At 41.9% G+C, this 11,350-nt stretch overlaps 2 protein-coding genes and 1 long non-coding RNA gene across 3 annotated transcripts; 2 read left to right on the plus strand and 1 right to left on the minus strand.

Moving 5' to 3' along the window:
• The first annotated feature begins 62 nt into the window (after positions 1 to 62).
• Positions 63 to 1,100, plus strand: mblac1 (metallo-beta-lactamase domain containing 1). The gene is made up of 2 exons (XM_049028949.1): positions 63 to 681; positions 836 to 1,100. The coding sequence occupies exons 1-2, from the start codon at positions 277 to 279 to the stop codon at positions 1,079 to 1,081; spliced, it is 651 nt and encodes a 216-aa protein (XP_048884906.1). The 5' UTR covers positions 63 to 276; the 3' UTR covers positions 1,082 to 1,100.
• Positions 1,101 to 1,786: 686 nt separating this feature from the next.
• LOC125750735 (uncharacterized) lies at positions 1,787 to 11,072 on the minus strand. Its single transcript, XR_007400410.1, has 3 exons — positions 10,998 to 11,072; positions 2,533 to 2,681; positions 1,787 to 2,282 (listed from the first exon to the last, which is right to left on the minus strand). It is a non-coding gene; the product is annotated as an uncharacterized LOC125750735 (long non-coding RNA).
• tm4sf21b (transmembrane 4 L six family member 21b) lies at positions 3,894 to 8,104 on the plus strand. The gene is made up of 5 exons (XM_049028950.1): positions 3,894 to 4,405; positions 4,956 to 5,021; positions 5,118 to 5,269; positions 6,737 to 6,923; positions 7,455 to 8,104. Exons 1-5 carry the CDS (start codon positions 4,211 to 4,213, stop codon positions 7,461 to 7,463), a joined length of 609 nt encoding a protein of 202 aa, XP_048884907.1. The 5' UTR covers positions 3,894 to 4,210; the 3' UTR covers positions 7,464 to 8,104.
• Positions 11,073 to 11,350: the final 278 nt, after the last annotated feature.

Consider the following 11,350-nt stretch of genomic DNA (forward strand, 5'->3'; position numbering starts at 1 on the left):
GGAGAATAAGTAAAAGCGATTAGAAAACAAAAACGTTCTACGCAACATTTGTTCCTTCTGACGATCCGTATAAGTATGGAAGTCTCATGGTATGAGTTGTACTCATTTAAAATAGAAGATGGTCTATAAACATTAAAGTCTACAGTAAAATCAGCGGAAGAACATGGGCAACGGTGAATAAAAGTACTAAAATAAACTTGGAATCGCATGCTAACAGAGAAGAGCTAGCTGACTAGTTCACTTAGCCCTGTGGTGTTTTAACACACCTGAACCATAATGAGCACAACGCGTGCTGTCTGTACTGAGCACCTGGAAGTCGGATCTGTCATCGCAGGTGAACCGTACAGCATCTCGGTGTTAAAGGAGGGATACAGCCTAGCTCAGCCGGACGGCTCAACGCGTGCAGACGGCACGATCTCTCTATTGCAAGGACCCAAGATAATCCTAGTGGACACCGGGGGTCCGTGGGACCGCGATTTCCTTCTTGATCAGTTGAAGAAGAAGGGTCTTGACCCTGGCGACATTAATATAGTGGTGGGAACCCACGGACACTCGGATCATATCGGAAATTTGGGTCTCTTCCCGGAAGCTACACTAGTAGTTGGTTGCGATATCAGCCAGCGAGACCGATACCTCCCAAACCAGCTGGCAGAAGGTCGGCCTCATCCCATTGATGACCATGTGAGTTTGGCACATTATGCTAAACGATGTTGTGGAGTGCTTTCTGCACCTTGCAGTGTCCATTAATATATCTTTTAGATTCATTATACATTGTTATTAGTTAAACATTCAAAATATAAATCTATGTTTCTAATCTTATGCGTCCGTTCCTCAGGTGTCTATACTACCCACGCCAGGCCACACAGGCCGAGATGTCAGCGTACTGGTGACAGGGACCTCCGTGGGCGTCGTCCTAGTGGCGGGGGACCTGTTTGAGAATAGCGCCGATGAAGGCACCTGGCGGGAGCTGAGCGAAAACCCTGCAGTGCAGGAAGTGAGCCGGCAGGGGGCGCTGCGCACAGCCGATGTCATTATTCCGGGGCACGGGCCCCCGTTCAGGGTTCCTAAAGACACCCAATAAAAGTCATTTAAATGAGGAACCGTGTGTAGCCGTCTTATTTCTGCCTGTGAATCTTCACTTTACACCTTATATTCAAACGAGGCAGTTCCAGCTGCAACTTTTAACAGTTCAGCGTTAGATGCTAATTAGCCTGCAGTGTCTGAGTGGAATGAATTTCATTCAGTGGTGTGACATTATATGATATGCAGGAGGCTGTAGCCTTCCATAACCTATACCTTACTCTGGCCCTGAGGTTTAGGTTAGTCTTGAATTTTTGCATATGTTCGTTTTACTGCGTTCTCTCCATGTCTTTTCACAATTTTTCTACCACTCTAGTGGGATAGCATGAAAGACATAGGAGATGTAATATGTAACATTAATCTTTGCACCAATTTCTCCTGTCAGGCTACTTGCCTTGGTAAGTCCAACCTGTTCATACAGTCCTTTATAATTGGTCATATTTTAAATTGCCCCTCTGGGACAAATAAAGTTTTTTGAATTTGAATTGAGAACCGAGGCAGATCTTATGGATGGGCTAACTTAGGTTGTAGCCAATGGCCCCATTTTGTTTCTGGGTGTGAGAGCATCTGCTGCTGCCACCCATCGGAAACCCTCCCTCATTTATGAACCTGGGGGCCATGGCATCCCTTGTTTCTTCGGGCAGGGCTCCAGCAATAACTTTGCCCGTCCTGCATTCAGCCTCGTCCAGATGAGTGCTTGCTGCTGAAGACAGTCGTAATTCACTCTGATCCAGATAAGAGACAATGAAGAGGCAGGTGACCGCCACATAGTAACAGGTGTAAACATCTCTGCCTATGTAGTTTTTTTCATGCATGCTATCAGTGGAGAAGGTACCACAAGGTACTGAGTCATAAAACAGGGTGTTGCGATTGCATGGGGGGTTGTAAAAGCTGATTAGTCTTTTAGTCACTGTTTTATCTGCCCACTCACTTCGTTTACCTTATTTTCAGTCATGAAATGTTAACTTTAGTTCCCCAAAAGTGCCCAAACCCTGAAGATCCAGCCCATTGTCAGCCTCAGCTGTTTTTATAATCTGTCATTTGTTTCCTGCTGTGGGATCCCCATGCTGATTCCATAATGGCTGTCTTTTGCCCATAATGTCTTCACTGAGCTTTTCCAAACTCCTCTCCTCTTTTGTTCCATGAATAAAATCCTGCCCCGATCCATGTGTCACGTGGTTCTGTTGGCCCATGTCTTCTTCCTGCTTTTAAGGAGGTAGGTGATGAGTTAGTGTCGTGTTTCACTCTAACGGAGGCTGAAAACTAACCAGATTGTATGGTGAATCAGAAAGGAGAAGAACTGCAGACTGGATTGGGCGCTAGGAGGCCACATGTAATCAGCTTGTCCATAGTTTCTTGTGGGTGGGGGTCCATTTTCCCTTTGTGTGGATTTTCGCCAAGCACTCTGGTTTGCTGCGGTTTAGGTGAGACGGCGACATAGTGTGTATTTACCCTGAGAGGGCCGGTCATTCATTTCCAGGGTGTGTCACGTCTTGGGATTCCCAGGGAACTCTAGGCTCACTGTGACACTGCTTAGCTTCAGCGGTTATGGAAAGAGGGTGGAGGGATTACATATTTGTCTGGATGATTGTCAGAGGTTGCTGGTGACATGGGGCGAGACAAAGGGAAACCTCATTGGATGGTGATTCATCTTATGACCTTATATTTGATCATATTAGGCTTGAGGATCATATTAAATAAATAATATTAAAATGTCATACATACTCGCTTTTTTAAATGACTGTGTGTTGCAGTCATATTTCAACTGAAATTTACTGGCAAATTATAAATGGCAGACTTTAGAATTTAAGTGTGATTTTACTTATTTAAGTATATTAAAAGACGTGCAACTGAGGATCTGAGAGCAGAGTCAGCCAGTCTGGAGCAACTGCGGTTAAGGGCTTGGCTTGAGAGCAGAATGGTGAAAATGTTTTTAAAAATTTGATTCATACAATGTAGTGTACATCACAACAGGTAAATCGCAGTGATGACCACAGGGTTTGAACCTCCAACCTTCTCTTTGTTTTTTTTTTAAAAAGGCAAGTTGCAAATCCATAAACATAAAAGCATCAATAAAAGAGATTGGAAAATGGCTTGCAGACTGTATTGTGCTCTGTGATTGGTTGGCTAGAGTTCAGCAGCTTGTTCCCTTAATGGTTAATCATTGCCCTGCCATTAAGATGTCGCTCTTATCCCTTGACTGGTGATGTGTTACTTCCCTGCTGCTTGCAACATCAGAGGATGTCCAGAGTTCATGGCAGATTGCGAGAACCCAAATGACGTGAAAGCATATTTTTGAGGCTTATTTCCTGATCTCAGAATCTGTCCTGAAACAACCCAGATGAGATAAAAAAAAGGTCTGTGTGCCTTTATATTGATTGTTCAGGTATGAAATGTCAAGGCTACCGAAGAGTTGCTTAACTGTCGGAAAAAAAGAGCACGCCAACTGTAATCTAATTTTAAACACAAACCCACCTTTAATCACCATAAATGTTACCTTCACCGGATGTTGAACCATTACTAACATTACTTTATGTAATAACTCTTTGCTTATACTTTATAATTCAAAATGACTGCTTCACCATAACCTAATCTCATACTGGGTAAAGTTTGAATGCCAGTTTCCAACACATTTTAATTTAACAATGTACAAGTAACTAAACTAATAGATGAAAGGACGCAAAGAACCCAGTCTACTTTCTCTTTTCAAGCACTGAACATAGAGACCATGCCCTTAAGTCTGTTAGTTTAGTTATAATAAACAGATGAAAACTATCTTTTGCCGTCCTGTAGATAAAGTGTCTTAGGTTATTCTTTCTTTTTTTGCAAGCATAAACATTTTATTCCATAAGTGTTAACAGTCTACTGTTGATAAGACATTTTTCCACTTATGGGATGGTCATCTAGTACCTCCCACAACCGCCCACTCTTCACCTGTACAATTATGGTTATATAAACAGACCCATCACAGTTCTCCCTCATTAAAGTGCAGAGAGGAGAGGAGAAGGGACGGGATAGGAACGGAAAGCCATCCCATCACACGGCAAAGCCTACAGGACTGTGGGTCCCCCGAACATTTTAACCACAGGGAAAAAATCGTCAAGGTAACTTTGGACAAGGAAGCGGGACCATGTGTACGGGAAAGTGTGCCAAGTGCATCGGGGTGATGCTGTACCCCTTAGCGCTGATCTCCATTGTCTGCAACATCATACTGTTCTTCCCGGACTGGAAAACCAAGTACGCCGAGGAGGAGCGGGAAGGCTTGGGGCCCCGTCTCACAGAGGAAGTGAAATACATGGCAGGCGTCATTGGAGGGGGCATCATGGTGAGTTTAGACCAGCACTTTCCAGTAACTGGGGACCCCAGATAGTCCATGTTTTGGGAGCTTGGAGGGATGCAAAAATGTGGACTGTCTGGGGGGGGTTCCAGAGGAGCGGGTTAGCACGACATACAATTCAGAAAGCAGGCTCAGCCAGTCCCTTGACCAATTTGGGGTTAGGGACCTTGCTGTAAGGTCCAATGGTGAAATCTTTATGCCAACCCTGGGATTTGAACCAACAACCTTTCGGTTGTTGGAGCCACACACCACTGTCATCGTTAAGCTCCATGCTTTTTATTGATTGCATGACTGTCTTATATCTTGGTTAGTATGATTATTATATTGTTTAAATCTGAGTGCTGATGGGCCTCCTTATTTTCTATGTTATATTGAAAACCTCTGTAGTGTGATGCAAGGTAACCTCCATGTTAACAGTGTAAAAATATCCACATGACTTGCTGTAAATATCTAAATAAGCGCACAGAAATATATTGCCTGAGATAAGGCAAAGATGTAACATAACTCTCGCTTTCCACTGGCCCTGGTCTTGCTGTAGGTGCTGATCCCTGCCATCCACATCCACCTGACGGGAAAGCAGGGTTGTTGTGCGAATCGCTGCGGGGTGAGTTGGGGACCCGTCGCCCGGGGATCGTTCACACAGATTCCGTCGCCCCGCCGAGACTGACCGGCCATCGTTCCTCCCTCTGTATCTCCACAGATGTTTCTGTCCATCGGCTTTGCGGCAGTGGGGGTGGTGGGTGGTCTCTACTGCTTCAGTGTGTCCATTGTTGGTCTTATCAATGGACCCATGTGCAATTACAAGAATCCTGACACCCTCAGTCTACAGTGGGGGACACCATTTATCAACAGGTAATAATCAACTTGACATATAAATCCATCCATCCTCCAGTCATGTATTCTGGTCTGGTTCAGTGGGGTGGGGGGTGGACATGGGGAGGTGTAGTATGAGAGATACGAGAAAAAAAAATGTCTTTCACAGAGGACAAAAATGAAATACTGTATCTTTGGATGATATAGTGATGTATTAAAATAAATAATAGTTCAGTCTCAGGGTAGCACTTTACTTGAGAGGACACAAATAATGTAGTATCATGGTATTTATTAATTATGTGTTAATTAATCACAAAGTCTTATTAACATACTGATCGCATGTTCGTCAATCATTTATGAATTCTGACATATTTTACGCCAAGCAATTACTATATTTGTTACTATATCTGTAAATTCTGTAAACTTTTGTGAATCACCGAAGGAACAAGTAATGAATAACACAAGTGAAATACTGATCTCATGTTTGTTCATTATTAATTAATTGTGACCTGTCATTTATCTGAAGTAGCGACTATATTTGTTCATCATTTATACTTAACTGAGTTGTTACTAAGTGTCTGTGCCTCTTCAAGTGTCACCAGTCATAGACATGCAGGGTCCATGAACTGGTTTGCTTAAATCAGACTCGTGCTGATGTTTGACGCATGGTGGGTCAGTGCGTACCACTGTGTCCTCACTAGTTTGGGGTTCTTAGTTCGATTCTTGTGACTGCCTGTGAGTATATGATGCTTTTATCTCCGGGAACCTTGATTTTCTCCTGCAGTCCAAATCTATAGTGTCGAGCTAACTGGTATGTTTAACTTGCCCATAGTACATGACCGTGTGAGTTCGGTCAGGAACTGGCACCCCATCCTCGGTATCTTTGCAAGGAAGGGTTTGAAATTGCAGCTGTAATTGTACTGTAGATGTAATCTTAAGCTCAGCATGTTTCTGCACTGTGTGGCGGAAACCAGAGTACCCCGCGACAACATGGGGAGAACATGCAAACTCCACACACATGGAGCCCTGGGCGGGGACTCGAACCCAGGTCCCAGTGGTGTGAAGCAACAGTGATAATCACTGCACCACCATGCCACCCCCACAGTGATATCTCTGGAATTCAACATCTTTCATTATTGTTGTTCAGGGAGAGCTGAATATTTTCTGACGTGGTGCATGGTGTAAAAAGTTTTTGAATCACTGGTAAAAGGTACTTTAGAATATTACAGTGTAATAAAATACATTATTTCACCACACTGGTGGTATGTATTTCAGTGGGTTTTGCTCTGTGTCTGGAAGGTTGTGAATCTAAATCCTGTAGACCCAGCAGAATAATTATTTCACCACTGGGCTATCGAGCAAGACTCATAAAGGCAAGGCACTCTACAGCTGCAGAATGCCGGCTGAATTCTGAGCTTAGACCCCAAACCTGCTATGTGAGCACTATCTAATTTCCTGATGATTATGAATGAAGTACTACTTTTCTATTCATGTGTCCTTCCACAGCACTGAGAGTTATCTGACTGACCGGGAAATGTGGGACATTTGTCTGGAGCCCAAGGACGTGGTTCAATTCAACGTCGGTCTGTTCTCCACCATGCTCATAGCTGGTGGTCTGGAAATTATCCTATGCACTATCCAGGTGGTCAATGGGCTGTTTGGGTGCCTCTGTGGGACGTGCAACAAGAAGCAGGTGAGACCAGCGCCCCCGCTGCCATAGTGACCAAACATACCGAGCGCCGAATCATGACATACAGGTGCTCCGTAGAAAAATAAAACAGACTGGAACTATTTAATGGTCAAAATTTAATACCGTACAAAATCACCCTGATATACACTTAACCTTCACTAAAATACAGGGGAATATCAAAGACCTTCGATTAATAAATCTTATTCCATGATAGCTAACCCATAGAAAAAAATAACCCGTGCTTTATGATCTGTTTAAATACATATTATACTCAAGTCTGGGTATTTCCTGATTATAATACAACGAAAACAATCATTTGAAAAAAAGATGCAGGAACATCTTAATAAGGTGATACAGAACAGAGAGTCCGCGTAACATTTCACTCTACTGTATAGCTATACCGAATAAAAAAAAGATGTTTTTTTCACTTATCACACTTTTCCAAAATAATATCATTAGATATCCGATATATTGACTGATTTCGCTGCATAACACAATGATCCTAAACTGTGCGTATGCTTCCTGTCTCCCCAGTCATATTAATCAGCGCAGAGGTAATAGGAGAAGAAAGAACGCGCCTCGAGTACGATGGACTGACTGCGCCCTCTTGTGTCCACGGAGGGCAACAGTTCTTAATAGACCACTACTGAAAATAGCTTTACGGGACCATTTTAAATTATCATTCACAGTAAACACATACTACCTTTTCTAAGGATTGGTATTATTCCTAATTACTACTTGTGAAGGAATAGTACTTTACAACTAATGTTTATAAAATACAAAAATGTTAATCAGTTTGTTTTTATATGAATTGTTTATACACTTGTACACTTTTTCATTGTCTTTTGAACTGTCAATGAATGGTCTAACCATGACAGTGATTCTCGCTGATAAATATTAAATAAGGTGGTAAACTACTAAGCATTATTATACGTAAGAGAGGATGAAACCATGTAACAAAATATCAGTAATTCTATGACTGGTATCCTTTTGCTACATTGTTTTAACTTCAGCTGAATCTTGTGTCATGGAAATTTGACTCAGGTTTTCAAACCTGACTGTTTCTCCTTTGAAACAGGTGAAGGTTTGCATCTTTCATGAACCTTGAAACCTTATAGTATATAGCACAAAATATTTTGCTTTGTCCAGAGTGAGTTATTTTATGTAAAATTGTAAAATATTACTTTGACCAAATAAAATTGTTATTTTAAAAAGAATAAACTGTTCACGGTAATATTAAAGCTTCCATGAGTGATACATGTTCTGTCATATCTGCAGATACCTGAATCTTAGTGGCCTAAGACATAGGGGTAACACATAAGGCATTATAATGTATTATAATGCATCCATAAATTATTATAAACACGGCTATAAATATTTATAAAAAGGCATAACACATTATAGCTATGTGTATTATGCTTTATAAATATATATATATATATATATATATATATATATATATATATATATATATATATATATAGTTAAAAAAAGACTATAGGTGTAACATTTATATAGGTACTAAACAGGTACGGACTGGCCATTGGGAGTACTGGGATTACTGGGAAATTTCAATTTCAATGCAGATCTTTGAAAATAAGACGGTAAAACAAACTAGACATTTTAGTGCAAAATAAGCACACAGTATAGTCCTACTCAAGGCGACATCCTGAAGGTGACATAGGCGGTTGCCTAGGCAGGCAGCTTGCCAGCCAATTTCACATTTCCTCAGGCAGGGGGCGCTGGTGGTGATGCTTTCCTAAGGTGCCACACTGGCTAGGGCAGGTACTGCTTTCGTTCCTTGCCACTGAGATTGTGGTAGACAAATAAAGCTCTGTGAATAGTTCCGATCAATAACTAGTTAATATGTGTTAATGTGCTATTTATTTATCTCAGGTCTATAACATTATTTTTTGTGTGAGCATTATATTATGTGTCCCATTTTGAGCATTGCTTTGTCCAGTCCGAACCCACCCGCCCACCCCTCAGGATTCCCGGCCTCAACAAGCCTCCCATTCCAGCTCTAGTACTAATCCTATGTTAGGCTTTAATAAGACCACAGACCTTTTATTGTTATATATTTTGGGTGGTTCAGTGGATGGTGTTGTGACTTCCCTGGGTGTGTGTGTGCACTGGTACGAGTTTCTTCCCACAGTCCAGAGCCAGGCTCTAATTGTGAAGGTGTGGCAGTGAGAAACAGCCACCCTGGCATGAGATTTACAAGAAGTGCTCAGACAGGTTGCAAACAAGACCGCAGTTGTTTTAGGGTGTACTCACATTAGGTGAGCTGCATTATGCCCGAGCAGGGTGCGCTAAACTACGCCTGGGCCTGCCTGAGGAGGTCGGCCCGGGCACAGTTCAGTTGGACTTGGGCACGGTACGCATCCAGTGTGACCGATATCCCTGCCCGAGCACAGAACACAAACATGACCTCAACAATGCCACTGGCACATGCACGCACACATGTACACTATACATAGACCTGGAAGGAACGGATGGGAGAGGCTGTAGAGATCGGGTAACTATAGCCTTGGGATTTAAACCCACAATCTTCCAATCACAGGCACAGAGTCCTTACCTACTGAGCCACACACAGCCCCTATGGAACCCTTCATTGGCAAACGTCTATGTAGGGCTCTCAAATGGCAAAGCAGGGCGTAAGGGCGGCGAAGTTGGGGCCTGTTTCATGTAGTAGGAGTTCTTGCTTAGTGGGACAGCATCAGATTTAAGGTACACCAGTTTAAATGGACTTTATCTTTGTTCACTTACATTTCGCCCAGACTACCTTAAATCCGACAAGTTATCCAGCTCAGCAAGAACTGCTACCTCGTGATACAAGCCCATGCGCTCAGGCGATCATACAACACGCATTTTTTCCATTATTTTATGTCCATTCTGATTAGAGATAATCAAAAAATGATTAATCTCCAATACGGCTGGGCAATATAAACGATATATTGACTTATCATGATATAAATTTTAAGCGATAAGAAACCATTTAGCATGGCCCGGTGAGCCAGCAAACACAGAGGATTCAAAGAAACGGTTTAAGTTATCTTTTAAAATCTGGTGGCAATTGGTCATGAGATAGCAGTTTGGCCAAAAATGTTCCCACAGATAAACACAGAAATTGGTTGACTTTCTGTTACTTGAAAGGTTATAGTATATGTCAGATATGATGACTGACTCACTACAAATGGGTTTTATCTAGTGTCACACCCTACAAAAAAAATTGTCTGATTCGTTTATGAAAATTAATGAAATCTGATGCCTTTTTCCTGTGTTCTGAATTTGCCTGAGAGCAATTCTGAGGGAATATTAAGCAAAAATTGAGATTTGAAGTAAAAAAATAATGAGCTGAATTTTATCGTGATATTTATGAATACTGTCTGATATGTAAAAAATCATTTTTTCATCACATAGCCCTGCCCTTATTTCGAAAAATAAATCTGTTTGTTCCCCCAAGCCAAGTCTAGGATCAGTTAGATGGTCTTGTTAAACAAAAAATAAAACCAGTACAAATTACGTTGTCTTCTATAATTGTTAGATTAACATACAATATATATATATATATATATATATATATATATATATATATATATATATATATATAACGGCTAGTGTGTGGCTTAGGACGGTGTGTTTGTGATTTGAAGGTTGCTGCTTCAAATTCCTGAGTCAGCAGAGTGTTTAAAGGCACATTCAGCAACGTTCTTAATGTCCAATTGTTTTAGTGCCTTTTTCACCCTGCTTTCAGGTGTATGACGCTTTGGCTAAAAGCATCTGCCACAATAAAGTGGGCATGCATCCTGCTGCCTGCCATAAACCGTTAATAACCCCGGTTTACCACTAGGTGGTAGCAGTAACGTGCTCCGCCAATCTTCACTTAAAGGGCCGCCGTACACCTGAGTTTAAGCTGACCTAAGTAGATCTTCGTACCAGGCCCGTCTCTGAAGAGGGGAGGGGGGCAGGGTGAGACAGCTTATTCGGGGCCCCAGGTGCAGCCAACATAAACCAAGTAATGGCTACTCCTTGGTCATTGTAATACAGATGCAACTATAATGAAAAATAACTCACCAATTGCTGACAGACACTCTGCAGTTTGACCTTTCATGGTCAGTTGATGTGAAACCATAGGGTGGCCAGGCAGGTAATCACAGGGCAAAGACAGTATTTAAATTAAGCGTATTTCCAGAGTATGTTTAATAAGGGCGTAATGGTACACAAAAGTACCAGAGCTGGGGAAGGTAACTCACAAAAATAATGCATTACAGGCAGAGGTGGAAAGTTCAGGTCTAGAGAGTACAAATCCAGACCAAGGTTTTGTTTCCACCAATCAGCAGAGTCCTCCGTGACTGTGACTCTTTATACTCAAGTGTTTGGTTGAAACAAAACTTTGGTCTGGATTTATGCTTTCTGGACCGGAACTT

Source organism: Brienomyrus brachyistius, chromosome 10 (genome assembly GCF_023856365.1).
Source record: "Brienomyrus brachyistius isolate T26 chromosome 10, BBRACH_0.4, whole genome shotgun sequence".
NCBI classification, from domain to species: Eukaryota; Metazoa; Chordata; class Actinopteri; order Osteoglossiformes; family Mormyridae; genus Brienomyrus; species Brienomyrus brachyistius.